This window comes from Cryptotermes secundus, unplaced genomic scaffold, assembly GCF_002891405.2.
Source record: "Cryptotermes secundus unplaced genomic scaffold, Csec_1.0 scaffold462, whole genome shotgun sequence".
In the NCBI taxonomy this organism is placed as follows: domain Eukaryota; kingdom Metazoa; phylum Arthropoda; class Insecta; order Blattodea; family Kalotermitidae; genus Cryptotermes; species Cryptotermes secundus.
In genome coordinates, this window is record NW_019724744.1 from 1,046,614 (window position 1) to 1,069,895 (window position 23,282).

The 23,282-nt window shown below is 40.9% G+C and overlaps 3 protein-coding genes across 4 annotated transcripts in view; 1 reads left to right on the forward strand and 2 right to left on the reverse strand.

The window, feature by feature from the left end:
* The window catches only part of LOC111862807 (cytospin-A), a 68,096-nt gene extending 62,982 nt beyond the window's left edge, over positions 1-5,114 (reverse strand). Inside the window, exon 1 of the mRNA XM_023848507.2 lies at positions 4,693-5,114. The gene's annotated coding sequence lies outside the window, so the exon portion shown is untranslated. The remainder of the gene's footprint in view (positions 1-4,692) is intronic.
* Positions 5,115-5,402: 288 nt separating this feature from the next.
* On the forward strand, positions 5,403-14,051 carry LOC111862788. 2 transcript variants are annotated; one of them, XM_023848455.2, is made up of 6 exons: positions 5,403-5,781; positions 5,911-6,045; positions 7,383-7,598; positions 7,683-7,900; positions 9,219-9,356; positions 9,466-14,051. In XM_023848455.2, exons 1-6 carry the CDS (start codon positions 5,478-5,480, stop codon positions 10,429-10,431), a joined length of 1,977 nt encoding a protein of 658 aa, XP_023704223.1. In that variant the 5' UTR covers positions 5,403-5,477; the 3' UTR covers positions 10,432-14,051. The 2 variants fall into 2 exon arrangements, with proteins under 2 accessions (XP_023704223.1, XP_023704224.1); XM_023848456.2 differs by having other exon boundaries at positions 9,222-9,356.
* Positions 14,052-15,565: 1,514 nt separating this feature from the next.
* LOC111862789 (actin-related protein 2/3 complex subunit 3-B) lies at positions 15,566-23,036 on the reverse strand. Its single transcript, XM_023848458.2, has 4 exons — positions 22,845-23,036; positions 22,375-22,548; positions 18,034-18,229; positions 15,566-16,820 (listed from the first exon to the last, which is right to left on the reverse strand). Exons 1-4 carry the CDS (start codon positions 22,848-22,850, stop codon positions 16,663-16,665), a joined length of 534 nt encoding a protein of 177 aa, XP_023704226.1. The 5' UTR covers positions 22,851-23,036; the 3' UTR covers positions 15,566-16,662.
* Between the last annotated feature and the right edge of the window lie 246 nt (positions 23,037-23,282).

Sequence of the window (23,282 nt, forward strand, 5' to 3'; positions counted from 1 at the left end):
CGACGAGGTCATCGGATTTTTCAGTTGACCTAATCCTTCCAGCCGCAATATGGCCCTGGGGTCGACTCAGCCTCTAACAGAACTGAGTACCAGGAATCTTCCTGGGGGTAAAGGGCCGCAGAAGACTAAGACTGACCTCACCGCCATCTATGAGTCGATTGTCTAGAAAATGTGGCAGCCTCGACGTCTCAAAACCCTATGGGCCTCCACGACCTGTTACAGGGATAACTTTACCATTTTTATCATCAATGAGGGCTCTCCTCCATGGAGTTAGGCAAACAGTCACGCGATACAATGCACCTCTGGAAACAAGTACAGAAAACCACAGACAGATGTCTATCCTGTAACGAGAATCAAGGATGTAAAATATGCTAATAATAATAATAATAATAATAAGAAGAAGAAGAAGAAGAAGAAGNTCCAGACGCGGTTCCTACAGCTGAAATGCGTACTGCAAGCGGCACGCGCGGATTTATGCAATAAGTTACACAGAACAATGGCTGGTGTAAACACATCCATCTTCTAACACCTATTTCGTTACGTTTGTTTGTCGATTCCTCATGAAGGGCGCGCCATTTGGCTCTTTCTCAAGGTCTACCACACGGCATCAATAATTCTATACAAATTAAATACTTCTCGATACAAACCGAGTTTCGTTGCCCATGCAACATCTGGGGTGATTACAACGGAAACTCAGACCTCAAGTTAGAAAATGGAGGCTTGGCGTAACCATTCTGGAACATTTCGCTCCTCCGAAATACGTGGGAAGAATAGTACCAGCTCGAACGCGACTATTGGTCCCACGGAAGATTATGGGACGTTGCACCAGAGTTAAATCGGATGATATCTCGGCCTATCAGAAAGCGCCTTACAAGTAAGCCTGCTGTTACTTGCAGCAGCCTGCATTAACTCGAGAAACCTACGTGTATTAACCGGCCTATGTCAGGGGTTCAAAAACTTTGTTACCTTCACACCATAAAACGATGTGTAAAATTACGCGGTTACCCCCTCCCATTCACTCCTTTCTGTCAGTGAAACGGGCGCTTTTGCACATTGTTGCAGGTCCCTATCAGTCTGTAGCGTTACAGCCTCTCTACACCCACAGTAAGGTATAAAAAGGTCCTGTACAGTAATAGAAGCAAATCTCGATGTCTTTACCAGCTGCAGATCCATTTTCTGACTGCAGCTATAACAAAATCTTACTGCTCTGCCAAAAATTGTGCGTGAACACAACTACACTTTAAAAAATCCTTGAAACCTCGACGACCACCTCTGGAGTACGTTGCGGCTCTGAGCTTGGGAAAACATTCCCTAAGGACTTCGGTCCATTACATAAAACTACTCGTAACTTAGTTCCAAGGAATAGAGTCCTTTATTCAAGTGGACAATAAAATCCCAGAATTTTTCGCCACCCAAAGGTTCATTACCGTGTACACAAAAGCCCTCCACTGATCAGTATCCTGAGCAAGATGAAACCAGTCCACACACTCCCATACTATTTCTTTACGATTTCCTATCTACAACAAAGTCTTCCAAGCGGCATCTGCCCTTCGGATTTTTAACGGAAGTATCCGTTCTGCTCTTCTCTCACCCCTACTACATGCCGTGCCCACCCAACCCTCCACGATTTGGTCATCTCGTGGTATCTGGCAAGGACTACAGCTGTCTCCATCCTCTTATTATTTCATCCTTCTTCGGTCCCCTCAGCACCCTCAGTCTTTGTTCCTCTTATTGTCAGATGGCACATGGTCTACTGAAGTTTCAAACTGTCCGTGCACCACGCCATTCAGGAAGGAGGTATGGTTTAGACATCCTTAGCCTCGGCAATAAATATAGGTGAGTAGCTTCAAGCCTCAGCCGCTTCTCCCCCTTGCAGATAGCCCAAGGTACCCATTTGAGAGAAGACTGGGTCAGCCCCACACGCTGTGGAGAAGAGAAAAATTTGTTGTCCCTGCCGGGAACCGAACCAGGTTCCTTTCTTCGTGCGCCCAGTCGTTACATCGGCTCAGGTCTATTGCATGTAGCTGTACAAACGTAAACATTACGACACGGGTTCAACACCCAACAACCAGCACTCGCAGCTCCAAACTAGACTGGGTTCCCATCACGGGGCGGAGGCCCGCAGAAAGGAATGCTGCGGCCTCACAGCGCAAGGCCGCAGCCTGGGCCTACACACACAACCCACGTATACTACCGCGCCCTCACCGCCCGGCTTCGCCCACTTCTAAGCAAACAGTTAAATCCTGTGGAAGGTTGGTTGTCAGGCCGAACCTTGAACGTTCCATTATCAACTGGCTGCTAATACAGTCCGAATGTTTCACGCCGCCAGCGGATCCCAATCCTGAGCCAGTTCAATCCGCGAGATTTCGGTTCTCGAGGCGAGGACCATAAAGGTAGCTACAGTATTGGATGTGACGCCGTGTAGTCTAGTAGACTGTAACGTTCATACTCGAGGTAGACTGTGCTATGCTGGAGAATGGGCCAATGGCAGACCTATGTGGAAGGAAAGCCGAGGTTCGCTCTTACCCTCTTACTATCTAAAAGTCCGGCCTTTTTTAGGGCCACATGATTTGATTTTGCACTTCTCCTATTGGTTTGCTTATAGAACAAGTCAGTGTCCTTCTTATATATGAGACATCTTGTTTTTTTTATGTGTGGCTTAGGCCTATTCTTCTACCCTGAAGATGGAGGTTGCAGGTTCCTCCAAAACATTGGTAAATATCTACCAGACCACGTGGGGTCATATGCCAGACTCCTATTCCTTTCTTCTTCCATCTTCCTCATCATTCTGCTTCTTTCTCTTCCCTTCATTCTTCTCATTCTAGTGCCAGATTCACACGGGGATGCCCGGATGGCCGTCAGTACACTCACTAGGCTGTGGGACTGGAGTAACAGAAATTGAGATCTGATTCCTGGCAGGAACAAGACTTTTTCCTCAGAGTCCAGACAGGCTCCGGTGCCCACTCACCTTCTCCCCAATCGGTACTGGAGCCTCTTTACCAGGAGTAAAGTGACTCGAGGAAGGAGAGTTAAGCTGACCACTCACCCCCAACTATATCTCCATCGAGGGGTGATTAATTAAGTACAGGGTCTACTTTTACAGAATCAGCACAAATTGAAATGCATTGTAACAGCAGTAGCCTAGGCTATTAATGACAAATGCATTCTGGGTCTGAAAAGTTTGATACATGAGATACGAGTTCTCACAGCACTGGCTGCGAAGATAAGTCTTCTGGAACATGACACCACACAGCGTGGTAGTCTACAGAGCAGTACCTTCCTCTAAAACACTGGTAGTGGTCTACTAGATTGCACAATGTTGTATGACAGAAGGCAGAACCCTTCAATTCTAATTCTAATCCATACTTGTATATGTTCATGTGCTGAATATGTAATGTACATAAACAGACACCACAACATACTACAGAAATTAGCAGCGAACTTCTTGTCTATTAAAGTGAACACCAGAACCCAGCAGTTTCTAGTAGGTCAGAGTAATATACACAGTACACAAATATTTTGGGATATTATTTGATCCTGTAGAAGTTCATCAACATTTCAAAGCAAGGTACTGTTGGGCATCTTACTTGTTCTTTGCTTGGCTTATTCTTTGACACTGAAGATGGAGATAATACATTCCTCTGAAATGTCAGGCTCTCTCCAAACTACACAACATCATAACCCACAGTTACTGCTGTGAACACTTCAGATCCAGCAAATATTACACTATAGTGTCATTTCCAGTGTCCATGGGAAGTGAAGAAAACTTAAGGCTGCAAAACATGTGGGATCCTCATAGACGGATTCAATGCATTTCATGAAGCCTGGTTAATTAGGATATGGAACAAGTCAGGTGTGAAGAGTACTATCATCTGGGATATAATGCAGTGCAGTCCAGTGAAAGTCAACTGATGTTTCAGAAGTATATATCTCTATCTTCAGGGTCGAATAAGCTGAACAAGATACCAGAATGAAAGTAGCTGGCACAGGCATTATATCACAGAAAATAGCACTCTTCATAACCACCGATGTGAGAACCTCAGATCCTACAAGTTTGAATGTAATTAAATAAGGTCATGAGCTCACAGTACATCAAGCACAAGACACAACACACTATATATTACATAAATAGGTAAATCCTTATAATTATTTCACATGAAATATTATAATTCCATATATAATTCACAACTAAGATTTTAAGTTTCAGGAATTCAACAACATAGTTGAAGGTGTCTAACCAAATTAATTCTTTTAATGCCAAATGAAATCTTATTCTTGGTATTGCTAAATGAATCAATGTAAACCTTCACATGGGGACTATAGTCATTCCATGTACTTGAAACTGTTCACAGTTTAAAAATGCCTCTGCAAGGATTACGAGCCAGTGTTCTGCAGTGTAGCAATTGCAACTCACAGTTCACATTCGAGATATCCTAGATTCCAATTTCAAGCTGGCGACTGATTATCCTGATTCAGATATCTGTGGGTCTACGCCGTCTTTCGAGCAAGTTACAGGATAATACACTAAAATGGGTCACAACAGCTTCCTTCCATATTCTTCCAATTTATCATTCATAATCATCCTACCACTTGACGTTATACATACCCAATTAAGATGGAAACATTTCGTTAAATAAAGTAACATTTAACCTGTTCTGCAATACACAGAAAACACTCTAAGCATTTACTTACCTTGGATCAAATGAAATTTCAAGATACCGCTCTTGTATGGGTGATCTAATCCATATTTCATAGCGTCTGTCTTATTGGAATAAAGGTATTTTTTTGATGACAATTTCAAATCCCACACTGTAACTATTACACGACAGTGCACTGAATTCATATAATCACGCGGTTACAACGTCCACAGAATTTGGAGCGAATGTCAACAGAAGCACGTGACATTAATGTCACATACGATTCTGAACTGTTGGAATACGTACAATATAGTTAAAATTACTTCCTTTCTGAATTAAATACATACGCTCCTTCACTCCATTATCAAAACACTTCACAAACCTACATTAAAACAAAAGTATAACTTCATGTTTTCAATAGTCTACAGAACATTCACCCCAAAAAACCACGGCGTCCATTTACCGACAATTTAATGCCAACGTAAACAATCAAGCGACAAACGAATGTTCTTATTAAAGACATTTTCTTCCCGACTGTAAAAATTCAAACATTATAGATGTGTATGTGAACATATATAATTTCAAGGTTTTTGTTCTTCTTACACTGTTTGCCTTTCTATACCTAGTGTAACAATACTAGCAACATATTATTTATGAAACCAAGTAGATTAGTTGTCTCACTAAGTAGTATTGATGGAGGTGAGTTAAAACGTCACGAGTTATTCACCAATCACATTCAAATACACCAGTCCCAACATGCAAGTATACCATTGCGGATGTGTTGAAATTGTGTGAGGAAGTAAGGTGTTACGTTATTATTTTTCGACTTGTTGGTTTATAATGGCTCCAAGTATCGGTGTGAATCTGCGAGTTACGGGGCATTGTAGTCAGGGGGGTAGGAAATATATGGAGGACATGTTTTCCGTTGCGTATCAACAGACAGAAGATGAGAAAGATCTTGAATATGCTTTCTTCGGAATTTTCGACGGCCATGGCGGGCGAGAAGCTGCAACGTTTGCAAAAGAACATCTTATGGATTACATCGTAAATCAGAAGGGGTTTTGGTCTGATAAAGATGAAGACATTCTGAGGGCCATACGAGATGGATTTCTACAAACCCATCTCTCTATGTGGGGGCAATTAGGTGAGTGGGAGGTCTGAGGTAAATAGCTGTATTAGGTTATGTAAGACATTGATGTGCTTGAAAGCCCGTATTCAAATAGTCGTTCAGAAATAGTGATCACATTATATCATCAACTCTTTATATTTTCAGAGAGTTGGCCGAAGACGGTATATGGGCTGCCTAGTACGTCTGGCACAACAGCAAGTGTAGCTTTTATTAGGAAGGGAAAGATATATATAGGTCATGTTGGTGATTCTTCCATTGTGTTGGGTTATCAAGAAGAAGGTTAGTTGGAAACATATATTTGCGTAGGTTATATACGTACATGTTAAATTAATGAGCCTGATAATAATAGACACGCTTCTGATGTTTATTATGCATTTGTTAAGCTGTGATTATGAAGGTTTTTTTGTTCCTGGACCAGTGACATCCTAGAATACAACTGGAAATATCGTTGACGCCATACGTGGGTCAGGTAATTTGAGTAATTCCAGAATACAACAAATGAATATTATTGTTCACTGATTATTTATTGGGATGACTAAGTAAATAGTACCTGTGGACATCAATAGCAGAAGTGGGGACTTGACAGCTTGCTCATACTGATGATCATAGTCTAGATTTAAGCCAATAAATTCTTCAAGTTGTAACACGTGATTAAGAAACTATCTTTAGTATGAAAATATCCAACTGGAAACATCTTGGAAAAATGTTGCCACTACAAATGTGGTCAAATATCAAAATTATATTTACAAATGAAAGAAACTGTTACTCCTTATACAAACAACAATTATTTTTTTTTTCTCTTGTTCTATCAGACTGATTCTTAAAGAGCATTAGCTTCTTATGAAGTATTGATGGCTGTGGGCTGGGCACCTTTCTAATTAATGTACATGTCACTTTCTGAAAATCAGCTCAGTGCTGGCATTGCATCGCCATTAACGTTTCCCAGAGATTAAGAATTAAATCCTTCAGTGTAGGATGATGGAAATGTTGGAACATTAAAAGTCTGATGAATATGGCAGCTGTTTTATCACTGGTATTTAGTTTCGATTAGAAGAAACGTAATTGCGAGTGTAAAACACAAACCATTATGGTGGGGTTTGGTTCTGCACATTCAGGAAGTTGTTGTCTACTTGGCAAAAATAATTTTTATTTTAGTCGCAGATAATTTTATCTGAACACGCATGATATTTACATGTGGGCCCCTTTTCAGTCAGACACCTCTGACTTCACAGCAGTGCACGTATCTGAACAGCTAGCTCATTGTAAGCTAACATGATTCAAATATTAGGATAAACGAATCTTGGTATACTCCACCTGCTGTGGCAATGAGGGTGCCTCATTGTCAGTGATGTAGACTTATGTCATCATTAGAAAGGTACCATATTTTATTTTCACCATTATTGGTGTTCATACACCAATGGGAAATTCAGGCATACATACACAGTATTTTTCTTCTATAAGCTTGCCTGCACAAAGTATGGTGTGCCCTGTTTCCTAGAATAGGTGGGTGTTAGCAGTAGTGCCAATGTTCTGAGCATGTAAAATATGACATGCTGTGCTGAACTCAGAGGAATGTATGTTGGAGAAGTATACTTATGTTTTCTGTTACAATCAAGGTGAAACTGTGTGGAAGGGGCGACCTCTGACTAGGGACCATAAACCAGAGAGTGCAGATGAGACAGCAAGGATTGTGCAGTCTGGTGGTAAAGTGGTAAGCAAATCAGGAGTACCCAGAGTTGTTTGGAATCGGCCACGTCTTGGTCACAGAGGCCCTGTACGAAGATCTACACACATAGATGAGATTCCTTTCCTAGCTGTTGCCCGGTCTCTTGGTAAGCTGTGACATTTTTCTCCTGCTCTTGCTAGAATCAGAGCATGAATATCGAGCAGTGTGCAATGAGCTGATGTGCTTGCAGGTGACCTGTGGAGTTACAATTCAGAATTAGATCAGTTTGTGGTGTCACCAGAACCAGATGTTGGGGTCATTACAGTGGAAGTTGGATGTCATCGCTGCCTTGTCTTTGGAACAGATGGACTATGGAATATGCTTAGTCCCAATGCAGCAGTGGCTGCTGTGCAGGAAGCGGAACAGCACAATGAGAAACACGTTCTGCAGCAGCACAACTCAGCACATGTACGTCTGCAGAAGACAGGGAACTGCCACATTAAGTTTGATTTCCCATATATTGATTTTTATCTGGAAGGAGTTCTTCAGAATGTGGTTCTGGGTTGTGACACATGTAATCGTGTTGACATATACCAATGTTTCAGAGGAACATGTTGCTTTCGACTTCACTGTTCTATTCCCCTCCTGTGACAAAAGATGTAATGGCCTTCTTCCTGCCTACCATTGCAATTCACCAGACCAGGCTTCATTGATATTGGTACTGGGAGGACACCCTTCACTTGCCCCAAGCACTCCTAGTGGTGTAAGGGCATTTCAGGGAGCCAGAGATGTCCTCATATCTTTCAGTACTAACTGTGCAAAGCCAAACGTCACTTGGCTGGGCATTGACAAAGTATATGGTGGGAGAATTCCTCTTCCTGCCAAGATTTGCTACACATGGAACTTTCAGAGTGATCTGTAATATGTTTGTGCTGTCTCGATGTACAGTGGTCAGTCACCAACCGTGTTACCAGCCTACACCGTTTCCCGTCTAAGGTCAGTAGGACCGTAGAGTCATTGAAGAGCTTCAGCTGTCTTACCTGATGCAGCAGCCCAGTGTTTGGGGTGCCTATCCTTCAGCCACTCAGCCTTGAGCCTGCTAACATGGTGAGACTGAAATTGCTGGTTTGAGACTGAAGAATGGACTCTTCAGTCCCTTCCTAGTGAAGGCATCTGCATCCGCATCACCCTGAATCCCAGCGGTGAGGACCCAGAGGAAGATAACCTTGTTCCCACTGGATGGGACACACATTGCTTCCTGACATTTCCAGATAAGCTTCAGCATCACCCTCAGCATGTGAATGGGTCCATATTCTGTACCTCTTTTCTTGGGTCTGAATGACCACATATCTTGCAGCCTTCCGGTAGAACCCAACTAATTCCGCACCCTACAACCCTGAAGCTGGAATCAGCAGGTTCCTCCAAAACATTGGTTCCTATATGGTGTCACATCCCAGAACACAGTACTGTTAACACTCACTGCTGTGAGAATCATTAATCTTCCACAGTTTGTGCTTAGTTAAAAATGAATTTATATTTTGAAAGGTACAATATCCTACTCTTTTCGAGTTGACATCACACCGGTTCTGGACATATTAATGATATTGAGATACAGCTGTGCCAACTTTTCGGCAGTCAAATTCCCGGCACTGAGCAGTTGTGCCCTCATGTTTAAATATCATTGTTCATGAAGCCAGGCATCAGACACAGTTGTGCATGCATAACAAGTACATTGCTTCATTTGGTTTGTCGCTCAGTTTGTCATATCATGATAACATTGTTACAGCAGCCGCAGGTATGGATCAATCCATCTAAAAACCTGGTGGATCGTGCCCTTGATCGTTGGTCTGCAACACGGCTGCGAGCAGACAACACTAGTGTGGTAACATTAATGCTTGACCCACCAGGTCCCCCTCGGGCTCAGGTAAGGAACCACACGATGCAGTGACGTTAAAGTTTACATGCTGCTGCACAACATCGAGATTTGTCAAGTGTCATGTTGCATATTATTTTGGTTACTGTTGCATGTGCAGGTTCTGTTAAGCCAAAAGCAGCAGCAATTGGAGCAGCTAGCAGACATGCCTCTTCCTCAGTGGGAACCACACACACCCATCGCCTCTCCCTGTCAGCCCAATAAGAAGGTTGAACCAAACATCAGTGCATTGCAGAGTGGATCGTCATGTTCCAAGGATATACAGAACTATGATCCCACCGGAGGAGTAGCCATCTTCACCCGTTATCCTGTTGCCACATTTGCAGGTGAAAGTCCAGACAGTAGCACTGGGCGAGTTTGCAAAGTTGGGAGCATGTTGCACCAGGAGGCGAAGACCCACCATTCCTCTGCATCAGTGCAGATCAATGAGGTATCCTCGAGCAACTCGGATGACACACCATCGAAACCCGCATCTTTGGTTAGGCAGCGTGCTTTCAATTATGGGAGTGAGAACACCAAGTGCAGTGTGGGTGGGAAACGCCGGCATAGCTCCATAGCGAAACTCTTGGATCATGGAGCTGATGGAGATATTGCTTCTGGTTATGAACCGTGCCCTAAACGTCGCACCAGGTCAGAAGACAAGCGCCTTTCTGCCCCTCCCACAGAATATGATCTGAACACAAGTGACGTCGAAAATGAGAGGGTTGCCTGGCCTACACAGTGGCATGAGGAACGCAAGGTAAGGCTCAATTTGGAAAAGAAAGTGCTGCTACAGCCATCGGCAGGTGTTGCGAAGCTGAGGCTGCCTGCCTTCCTCCTGCCCCGGTCCAGGAGCACAACGCGCATGTTACGCTCTGATACGGCTGCAGCGCTGCCCATTCGCACCTTACGGTCCCGCAACATCAATATTGAACAGTCTAATGTTAAGTCCTTGAAGAAGGCATCACATACAAGTCCCCTTCCAGCAAGGCTGGGCGCTGATACAAGTTCCTCCGGCAGCCGCCATAGACAGACATGCTGGGGAAATATTGTGAAATCCAAGGTGAATACACGTAGTCGCAAGTGAAAATGAATATTTGTAGACAGGCAACTGAAGTGAAATTCCGGTGATCACTTACATTTAACATTTAACCTTCACAAGCCATGCATTGCATTATTTGAGTGCCACATGTGCGGTCTAGCGGACAAGCTTTGCATTTGCTTCTGCTTATACAGTTTCCTCCAGTTTAAAATATGTCTACCAACCTAGCAGTATGGATGGATTTAAAATCATTACTCCCAGACAATAACATTAAATACTGGATTTTAAATAGCCTAGTAGCACTATTTTTTGGGGGGTGGGGTAAATGTAAATTATAATTTAAAATGTAGGGAGAATAAATATTTTGGTAAGCAGTATGTCAACTAGTAAATGTGAAACATAAATTGTAAATATGTCATGTTGACTATGGGGTCATAACATAAATATGCCATATATGCATGTTGATGTTATTGCTTCAGAAATTCCCACCTCTGCATGGGGTTGTCATTTGAAGTGCCCAGAATTGAAGACTACTATCTTCTGGGATGTGACACCATGTAGTCTCGTACAAGTTTACTGATGTTTCAAACGAAAGTACTGCCCCCATATGCAGGAAAGCAGCAAGCAGAGTGCACTGTAATCCTGAAGATGGAAGCATTGTGTTCCTTGAAAACGTCAGTGAACCTCTACCAGATTACATCACATCCCACAACATAGAACTATTCAGTCACTGCTGTGAGAACATCAAGTGTCATGTATGCAGAATGTAATTCTCAAGGTGGCAGATTCATAATTAGACCCGTACAGCTTATGTTCCTGTATCTTAAAGATTGATACAGGCATAAACTGTAGCAATGTGTTGCCTCTATCCCTTCGGTTGTGCCTTGCGATGTGGTTGAACCCTTTTACTTACTTCATTATATCCAACCATTTTAACAGAACGTAAATGTATTGCAGAGGTATCATTTTATACTCTTGTTTGCGTTACAGTTTCCTTTAGCTAGATCTCCTTTGATTAGGATAATTTTTATAGTAGACAGGCTGTAGTTTTGTGTTGTTTGTGCATTTTATGGGATGAACTCTGAGAGCATATGGTATGAAGTTACCATAGAAATATTTTTAACATTTGTGTGTTTGCACATTTTGTGTGTGTGTGTGTGTGTATAATGTGGTTTCTACACTAAAGTACAGCAGAATCGGGAGTCATGGAGTTTTCAGGCAAATAGTTCTCTAATGCTGTTAAAGTTTTCATTTGCATCCTGAATGTCCCAGTAGACCCTGATGTTACACCACAGGCACTGCCAGAAAATTTGCTTACAGATTTACATTTCACATTTAATACTACAAACAGTATAAATATTTATACTGTTTGCCTTAAGGAAGATAAAGAAACAGATTGCTTTCAATTTTTGGTATTTGGCCTACTTCCTCCTCTTAGTTTCGCTTCTTTTCCAAATATTGCGATGGGGTGGCCCTGTGCTCCATGCCATGACCACTGTGAGCATCATTTTACACAAAACAAGGGATTCTTTGAAGTGGTTCTGTGTCGTTTAGTGAATTGTATGAGTTGCTGATGTCTAGAGACCAGAGTACTCTTTAGTAATTCGTAGATGGGGGATATTGGTAAGAGTTATGACTGCTTTTCTTGCAGCAGGCTACCTGAAATGGGGAAGGATGTGGCCAGGTTAATTTGGAGGTCTAACTACCAGTGCACTTTGAGACCTAGGACTCCATTTCATGCAGCCAAGTGACTGTCTGAGCACTCCATTCAGCAGACTGTGGAATTTAATTTGAAATGTGAGACTTCTAAATGGTTAGCTGTCACACAGTCACAGTGCAAGGGTTGTACTTAACATACACCCTGTTAATTCTAGATACCAGTATTCTGAAGGAAACTGTTGCCTCTGCCTTGAAGATGGAGGTAACAGGTTCCTCTGAAATCTTAGTACATATACATTTAATCACAGAATACTGAACTTGACTAACTACACTTCAGGAAAAAAATACTTGGAGTCAGACTTCTCTCACAAGCTGCTAGTGTCTTCAGTATACTTCAGGTTGCCAATTGTTACGAGCTTATGTTAGTAAAAGTTGGAATATTTTTAAAGCTTTCTTTTCTAGCAATTTTGTTCCCCCTATCAGGTCTAGAAAACAGAGATTAACGACCACGCGACACCCTCTATCCGCTAAAGTTGGCACTAACTTCGCCGACAAGCGGCGGTCGCTCGGTTGGTATAGTTTGTTTGCTGACTGCACGCCACGGAGTTTTGTTTGTGCCTAACCACAGGGCTGAATACCATTGCTTCATTTCATTCTTATGGACTTGAGGGTTCTGCTGTATGTATGCAATGAAATCTTGGGAATTCACTCATTTGAAGATGGAATTAGTGTCTGATATTTTAGACACTGTCTCTGGCCCCAGCATCGGGGATTTAGGTGATGAGTGTCATGCACTCCATTCTGTATATGCCCAGGGGAGTGCCAGTGACTGCCAGACTTTGCCCACTGTTCCCTCAGTGGTGTGTGTGCATATGATACCCATCACATCAACCCCTGATGATGGGGACAGAACTCGCATTTTCACATTGCTGCTCACCTGAGAAAAGATCACCGTGAAAGCTTCATATCATGTATGTACCTGTCACTTGAGGAAATCACAGAGTATGAGAGTTATGGTAATGATAATACGCTTAATAAAGTGGTTTGAGTGTGTCGTGTTTGATCACTGAAGTGTTTGTACCAAAGGTTAATATTATTATTACTATATTTTAGACATATCAATAGTGTATTTTTAAAGTGTGTAACATATTTTTGTAAACTTCATAAATTAATGTGCACTATGCAGAAATGAAGTAACAGGGTCCAGATGTGAAGGGCCACGTAGTGGTTTTCCGCTGGGAAATATAACTGTTGCATGACTGTTCACTTGTGAAGAGGAAGTGGGGATCTTGCAGCGGCTTAATACCCCACTGTGATAGATGGAACTTTATTTTATTCTACAGAGCAAGTTGTAAAGTTTTAACTCCTGCCTGTTTTGTATATGAGAGAGGTCTGGAAATTGGTGCACTATTTCTGCCCTAGTAGGGACTATTTTAGTGGAATGGTATAAAAGCTCCCTTTCTGTCTAATCAGCCAAGTTTGCCAAACAGGATGATCAGATCAAGCGGCATGCATGAGGGAAGACATGCTTACAGAATTTTGGTAGGAAAGCCTGAAGGAAAGAGGCTACGTGAGGATGTAGGTTTAGATGGAAGAGTAATATTGAAATGGATTTTATAGAAATATGATGTAGGGCCTGGACTGGATTCATGTTGCTCAGGATAGGGACTGGTGGCAGGCACCTGTGAACATGGTAACATAAAATTCTGGGAGTTTTGAGCAAGTATTCATTTGTTAGGAAGGGTTCTGCTACATTTTGTTACCAGCTGAGTTAGAGATGAAGTATCCCAATTTAGAGAGTTAGGTTGTGATAATGTGCTGCCTTGTCAAGATGTCACTCATCTCAAGCAGTGGTTGAATGATGACTAAATCACCTTCAGAGGCACACGCAGTCATGTTGAACTATCCTGCACAACAAAATTGGTCTAAACCCATCACCTAGATAGTTTGTGCTAATGCACTGGCTTCCAATAGGAGCAGTTCAATGCAGGCCCTGTATAGGGCACAAATTCNCTATATACATAAAAGTTGTGTGCCTTCATAATGCTTACTTTCTACTGCACAGACTTCCAGTCCTACAAATCTTCTGTCTTCATGATTATGGCAGTATAGCCTTGTAGCTGGGTGCCTTGGTTTTGGAGGGACATGCTTACAAATGTCACTGACTTAAAAATATAAATCTCTTCTGGTAAGGTTTAATTCCCTTATTTGGGGTTGGGAGAGGGACGTATTTTATGATGCTGCTACTGGCTGGTGGGTGAATGAGGAAAGGATTTGGAAGGAAGCAGTAATGGCCTAATGAAGGTACTCTCCCATCATTTACCCGGAGAAACAAAGGAAAATCGCAAGAAGCCTGTCAGGGTAGCTGGTTTCTTGATAGATTTGAGCCGAGTATCTTGCAAATGCAAGTGAAGTGTCTTCACTGTACCAAGCGGTTGACAGGTTCAGTTCTGTAGTTCACAGGCCACAAACAGTAATCATTTCCATGGAGCAGTGATCAATATTTGCTAACATATACATGAAGTCCTTACATATCTGAGAGGTCCATTACCATGTTCACAAGAGCCCATCATGATACCTATCCTGAGCCAGATGAATCAAATCTATATCCTCCCATCCTATTTCTTTAAGATCCACTTTAATTGATTCTCCCATCTACAGCTAAGTCTTTCAACCATATCAACCATCACATTTTCCAACCAAAACACTGTATGCATTACTCTTCACTGCTGCATGTTACGTGCCCTTCCCACCTCATCCCCCTCGATCTGGTCTTCCTAATAATAATTTATGCCGAGCAATGATTATGAAGCTCCTAATAAAGCAAGTTTTTCCAACCTCCTGCTAGTTCCTCTTAGGTCCAAATATTCTCAGCACCCCACTCAAAAAAAACCCTCAATCTGTCATTTTTTCTTCTATGTGAGAGACTGAGTTACACTGTTACAAGTTCTAAACATTAAATGTAAAGAAGATTTGAAAATGTTGTCTCATAGACAGTTTGTATTAAAAATTATGCTAGAGAAATGGAGAACGAGATTTTCTCACAAGCCATTCTCTTCTGGAACGTTGAGTACTTTTATAAACGTTAAAATGAAATCGCTATTAGGAATATAATGATGTTACAACTGATTTAATATGAGCAAAAGTATCTATATATCAAACAAGATGTGTGTTTTGTGACCGTAAGTACAGGTAGCAGTATGTATGCCCTGTGATGCTTTACAAGACTAGTTCCTACTGGACCTGCAGATACAAAGAATGTTGTGTGGCTGACAATCATAGATCATCATCATTTAGTTGATTTGTATAGAACCTTTTCTTCTGAGCCTGAATATGCACATATGATCAGTTTATTGGCATGTATATATACGTATAATTTATGTATATCTTTGTATTACATATTTTAATTTTGCTATTTATTAATTATAAAATAAAGTGTACAGTTAGTTGATATTTGGTTACTTTTGTCATTCTCATGCTCAAACCTTTGAGATCCTTACAGTATGGTATGTTTGTTGTCTTTTCAACTCTTTTAGCATTAATCTTAAACCAAGGACATACATTGAGGTCAGTCTCAAGTGAAGGGCCTCTTTTAGGAATCCTCTACTGAAATAATTACAGGATGAACACACCTACTTACATGACCTCACAATGCTGCATCCTGTTCATGAGGTTTATAAATAGTCATCATATGAAGTCACAAAACTATTCCACAAGAGAGAGTCCCACTATATTTGGATTGCTCTACACCATCAGACTGAAATTGTGCACAAATTTATATGAAACTTGCCGAGACTAGAAGAAAATTTTGTAAATCTGTGTTATAATTTGGTCCATCTTGTAATTCTATAAAAATATACAGTAAAACCTTGCTAATCCAGATCAACGAAGCAAAAGATAGCCCTAGGAGACCAAAAAAATGGAAAACTTAATAATGTAGGTAGTGCTGATTAAAATAGAAAAAATATCACTGCAGCAATTTCTTTCTCTGTTAAAAGCTAAAACCCAGGGTCCCCATCCAGCTCAAGTCAAGCCTGCATATATTCTTGCATGGCTTCAGTCTCTCCAGCTGCCCTCAACACAGCCTGAAAGTCCTCTTGCTCCTTAATCTCGTGTGTACTCAACTGAACAGAATTTTTCATATTTCATTCCAGAGTAAATATAATCATATTAGCAAGAGTTTACTGTGATTAAAATCATCGACTGCTAGGTTATAACTTGTATAATTATATATTAACATGATAGAATTATCATACTGTGTACATATATCATGAGAGAGTAAACAAATCTCGTAATCATGGTTTATGACACTGAAACAGGTACCTCTTCCAGCTGGCAGTCCTATCCTTAACTAGTAAGAAATATGACTGCTACAGAACAACATAACATTCCTTAGGTTTCTACAGATACAGGTTCATGGTGACAGGGCTTGCCTGGAACGTAGTACACTTTAATTACAATGAGACGTATATGAACATGACAGTAACATTCACAACTAGATGCTGACATGCAATACTTATTATTTTGGATTCATTATTGTGGCCAACAATATAAAAACACGATGGATAGAATTTAAATGCAGTTTAGGCCTAGAGATATACAGTATTAACAATGTCATTACTGCCCAGGGCCAGACAGTGATTTGTCCATAAATTTCTTCTTGGCAAAGCAGAGCCACCACTTTGATGGCTTCCCATCGTCTGACCCGAACACCTTGTCGCATACCCGCACGCCTGTCTCCTGTCGGATCTGTTGCAAGTACTGCCTCATCAGGTCTGAAATAAATTTACTGAAAGTTAAAACTAAAGATATAAACAAACACAAGCATAACAGTATATGAGTGTATGTAATGAAACCCCACTGACAAGATTCTCTGGTGAGCAGTGGATTCGAACACTAAACTGAAGAAAATGTAACTGACTTCAGATCATCGAAACCGAATGTAAAATGACAAGAAATTAAATTATGGAACATGGGGGGAGAGTTCCCTTGTACTTACCTTCTTTACGCTATAACCAGTCAAATGCCAGGCAATCCATATACAAACGGACCAGAACCCCATTTTTCAGTTTCCTCACTACATTTATCTGCTAACAGCTCAGTTTGGCAGAGAACTAGGCTATAGGCTCAGGAATCAAGGTTAGTTAGATTCCTGACATGGCCAAATGATCTCTCCACAGCGTCCAAACTAACTCTCAAGCACACCCAGTCTCCTATCCATTGGGTACCAGAGGCTCTATTCCTGGGAGTAAAGCTGACTGCTCACCCACATCTAATGCCAAGATTAAGGACACATGCAGGTATACCTCCACTCCCTCATACACCTTCATGGTAAACTATAAAAACTGTCCTTGTGCTTAATGGACCAAGTACAACATGTACTATGTGGGGAGAATGGATGGATGCATTTTCAACCTCAGCACTAGATAGAGCTGAGTGGTCAGCTTCATGCCCCAGCCACTTTACTCCTGGGGAAAGAGCCCCCAGTCCTCATTGGATAGGAACATTAGTTGGGCACCACGACTGGTCAGGATTCTGTGAAGACAAGACAACTCTCTTGCATCTACCAGGAACTTAATCAGCTCCTTGGCCTATTGCTGTACTGATGAATTAATAACATTTTATCGGTCCTAAGACTGTACACCATCAGACAGTAGTATGAGAGATAGTGAGGAACTGGCCGAAACTTGGAAGCGGTCATGTCCTAATCAAGATATTATCCTGGCATTTGCCTGGAAGGATGAAGGAAGCCCACAAATCAGCTGAGCCAGGATAGTTGGATGTCCCAGCTGAGATTCAAACTAACATCTCCTGAATATAAGTCTAGACTGTTACCTTTAGACCAACCTGTTCAGCATCACTATACTGGTGGGGATCTACCAGCTCCATACATCTTCATGGTTTCATGTTTAAGCTCAGGCACAACTTTACCCTACCGTCACCCAAACACTTCAGCACCAGTATTCTGCATGGTCACAAAACACTCACCAGCTTCTGTGGAATTGATAGGTTTGGCATAAACAGAATTCAGTGGAAATCCTGGGTCACCAGGAATGTCAAACTTGGATATTGCCAGCGTGTACATCTCGTGCATGCCCTGATTCTTGGTGCTACACTTCTGCAATTTCTTCAGACACTCTGTGATGTAGAGTGTAATATAGATCAGCACTCTATCTGCTTCACTCTGCCAACACAAGTCATGGATAAAACAGCTGCCACTCTGTGACTGGACAAATGTAGTTTCTCCTCAACCAGTGGGGCCAGAAGGTCAGCTGGGTGAAATGGAAGAACTACAAAATTACTTTTCAAACTGAATTCCCATTTAATGTTCCTCAAGTTAAGGTTTTCCCACATTTAATGTCCAATTTCAATGATTCGAAACCAATAATCTCAATGTTAAATTATCTCCATTTAAGAATTTCCCGTTTAGTGTTTAAAACCAGTCATTGGAGAAATCATAAAAGGGAGTTTCATTGCGTTTGAGTCACACAAAACCTTCTCTCTATTCTGGGGAACTTTGCCTCGGATGTAAAATGTTTTCCCATAATACATCTTGAACACCTGAGGTTACTAACAGAAGTACACTGTTTTATATAATTATAGTAATAGAACATATTACCAAAAGAAAGTTATGAGCTTCAAATTCTTAAGAATTTTCATCAGTGATCAATAAACTGGAGAAATGTGCATAAGTGTAAGAATACAACGCTTGAAAAAAGATAAACTCTGTTTTTAATAAGGTGGGATTTTGGTTTCTTGTAAAAAGAACCGCTGGTATGCAAGATGCAAAAGGTTGAAAACTGCACGGCTGCAAGTCATTAGCATACACACTATGTGACTTCACTACGGCCTAGTGCGCATGATCATATTTCTGCCACCACAGCCCAAATAGCTCATGTGCATTAGGCCAGCTCTCAACCTGATACATCTTAGTATAACAGTAACTCAACAAATGTATTTTGTCTCTCCCATGTCTGACAAGTGTGCCAAAGAATGACGACTGTACGAGCAGCACAGTGACCACTACATTGTCACAGGTGAAACACTTTAACAGAAATCTACCCAGGTTAAATTATTCAATTTTCCTGTGCCCATGTGACTTCAATTCCTAAACACCAAATTTTATTACAGACTAAGGCAAATTTCACAGCAAGAGGATGAAATATGGATAATAAAGGAAAAACCAAATCACTTACGGTAAGTGATAAAATAAGTATTTTAGCGCATGCTTATGCACATATTGCAACATGTGTTGAACTGGCACCATGGTCAATACTGTCAATGCCCACCCAAAACTCTATTGTGAAGAACTGAAAAGAAACCGAAAAAAGTTTCGTCAAATGTGGAACTTTCTCCAAGTAGCAGAAGTCATTGCAATGCTGACCACTGGAAGCTGTGCTTACTTCATGGTCGAACAAAGCACGAGGGAATACTTCCACAGATGGCACCCACTTTACAGAGAAGGGCTTACACATCTCTGTACATCTAAAAACAGTCAGTCTGTTTGATTCCAATAGTTGGATCAGAAGATCTAAGGGGAGACACAACAAAGCTTATGGAAATCTATCAGGCTAGAGCAGTGGTGCTGGTCCAGAAGCTGTAGAAGACTGAAAGAATTACTGCTACTGCAAGAAATTGAAGGTTACAGCCTCTGTAACATTAATAATGCTGATCAGACATGTCTATTTTTCAGTCTGAAACCTAGCAAAACTCTCACTTTTTGAGGACACTTTTGCCACAGTGGTACATAATCTACATGGCAAGTTCCAGTGCTCCTTGCACACAATGAAATCGATAGTTATAAACTACGACACTAGTAATTGGAAAGCAAATTCCAAGCTGCTTCAAGAACGTCAAGAAACTACCTACAAATTATAACATAATATAAGGTCTTGACAGACCACCAAAATATTTGAGTATTACCTCACACAACTCGTTACAAAAATGGGTGCTAAAAATAGCAAAACACTGCTTTTATCAGTGTTCTGCTCATCTGAAGAGCATATTTTTTCAGCTACATCAAAGTTCTGTTTCTTCCAGCTAAATAAACTACCCAGCCACAGCCTTTACTCTTGGGAAACCAGTACAGAGAGCAGCCGATTTCCAAGACTGCATCCATCAGAGCAGAAGCCCAGAGACTGATAATACCCACTACAATCAAGAATTCTTCTGCAAAGTGTGGTTTCTCAAATGATCATGTCAGCAGCAATGATGACAGTGCAGTGAAGCTCAGAGAAGATGAAGAGGATGACTGGAACAGTTTAAAACCTCTTGGAGTGCAATCTGAGGACTACCCAATATAAGACGGCGCTCCTGAAGTCAGTCAAGTGTGGAGTGTTGACCACGTGTCACATCAACATTTGACTAGGTCAGAAGAAGAACCAGAAGAGGAAGAGGAAGCTGCAGAACATAAATAAACATTCTTGGGTGCACTGAAAGGACTGGAAGCGGCCAGAAAATACATGTATCAGACTGATATGGAGAACAATATTATTGTAATGTGCAACAATGTTGGAAATGAACAATACATATACAGACTGAGAGCTCATGGAGAACAGAAACAGTGACTGACTGGTTGAAGAGATAGTGTAAGGAAGTATGCAACACATCTGCCAGTCATTCCAGAAGAATCCTGGGACAGGCAATTAAAATATGCCATGACAGCTTCTTTCCACATCCTTTCCATTCACCAGTTATAATCACCATCTCATCTTACCAATGTTACATAAACACAGCAGTTGATAAAGCATAGTGAAATAAACCAAGAATCATGTTTTAATTTACACTTACATTGTCAATGTTCAATCATAAATATTTTGCATGATTTCTCAAAAGTATGGCATAAAGAAGACCAGGGCTTTCCTTACATTGTAACATTCCTATTTCCCTGATTTTACACTTCCTTGAATTTCCGTTTGTTTTCCTTACAAAGTGTAAAACTGAGATTTCATAATATTTTGTTTACCAGACCCAGTAAATTCAGCTGCCCATTTACGGTTAACATTAAATGGTATATATTTGCAATAACTGACATTTTCATTAATATTTATGTTAAAGCCTGAAATTCATACATTTGCTCCTGTACAGTGCAGCATACTATGTATGTAATTGAGCACACATTATGTATAATGTTGATAGGAACTGCAGTCACCTTCTCGTTCTTAGTTCTAAGTTCAATACCCTAATACCTTTTTGCAGTAAAATTCTAGTTTGTGGAGACATCAGGGCAAGTAGGCACCCTCCTCCCCAGCACCATCAACATTAGAAGTCCAATTTTAACTACATAATTCAAAACCTAACCTCAGGTGTGCATTGTTTAAGATACAACAGCCCAACATTACACAGAAGCGGTGCTGGCCAGTGTCTCACAAGTGCCTCCACATACTAGAATTTAACCCTCTTTCCATGCCAAGAACCCAGTCTGTACTACTTTCTGACATGCATGCGCGCGCGCGCACACACACCAACAAAAAAAAAATATATCTTTTTGCACTGTAAAACATTATTATCCCTCGGAATATGTGTTCTGTGATAGCCAAGACATCAAAGATGGTTTCTTGAAGAAATGCTAACTCCATGGAGCTGAGCCCTTCTTGAGAAGCCACAAGCTGCTCAATTATTTACCAACACATTATGGAACCCAAAGGCTCATTACCTTGATCATAAGAGCCCTCCACTGGTCCCTACCTGAACCAGACCACACTAAGATCCATTTTAATATTATCCTCCCACCTATGTCCAAGTCCTAGTGCAGTCTTTCCATCCGGCTTTCCCACCAAAATCCTATATGCATTCCTCTTTGCCTCCATCTGTGCCACATGCCCTGTCCATCTCATGATACTTGATTTGAACGAGTACAAGTTACGAAGTTTCCTCCAACCTCCTGTCACTCCATCCTTCTTCAGTTCAAATATTCTCCTCAGCACCCTGTTCTCAAATACCCTCATTCTATGTTCTTTCTTCAATATCAGAGACCAAGTTTCATAGCCATAGAAGACCATGCACAGAATTATAGTTTCATATATTCTAACTTTCAAGCTTCTGAAAAGCAGAAGACAGAAGGTCCTGAATTGAATTGTAACTTGTGAACGAAAATCTGATATGTTACTGTTGTTCCTAAACTTCTGAACTTCGCCACATTTTCAAATGATCTATTACCTATTTTTAAGACATCATTTTGCCCTGCATTCTGTTGACATCAACATATACTTTGCATTTACTTCTGGACCAACCTACTTGCTTGTGACAGAACTTCTGCTTTCTTAATAATGTTATACTGAAAAAATACAATTCTGATGGATGTTTATACCTTGAACCTTACATTCGTACCTTTATTTCGTAAGTTCTAAAAAATACGTTAGCTTTAAAGTAATATAAAGCTTCATCAATTATATCAATATCCTTTGCAAATGATGGGGCTGGTCCTCTAAACTGTGTTCTGAAAGGGAGAATGGCCATGTTTCCAACCATTTGGTTATATTCCAGAAAACATGAGTGGTACGCCTGCAAAAGAGATTAATCATTATGCTTAATATATATTATTATACGTGCTGAAATTAAACAGGATGTATTCACGAGGTATATATTTATCAAACTACAGAACATGTAACCTGATGCAATACTGCAAGAATGGGGGTCTGTGGGTATATAAGCAAATATTTTTACAGTCCTAAGTGGCACCACAAATTTACTTCAGACTTGAACCAAAAAAGAAAATGAACACATAACCTTATTACACCCACATGATATTTCAACGTTCAAACACTACACTATAAAATATGGGTATCAAATCTGCTTACGGGCATTATAAATCGATTTAAATATTTTTTATAGCTTATAACAATTCTTAAAGTATTAAGTTTGCTAAATCGTCAAAGGCATATAACATTAATCAAAAACCACTGACAGAACACAACGCGAACGACAACAAGTGACCGCAACTGACTCATCAGACAAGCCCTTAGCTCTATGGCTCTATGGAACGGTATAGAACTCTGTGAAAGTCAATGTAAATTTCGGGCAGCACAGGACCGCCGTGACGCCAAGCAAGCATTACTGCTCTCTTTTGTCTGTAGGTTATCAGATACAAAATGGCCGCCAGCCCCGAAAGCACGATCGATAACAAAGTACACTACCATACACCTGTTTGTGCATCCTGGTTCGCCGCAGCACCCCGCAACCCGATTCATCACTCCTTTTTTGACAAAGATTTTTTTTCTCCTAGGCACGAACATGTT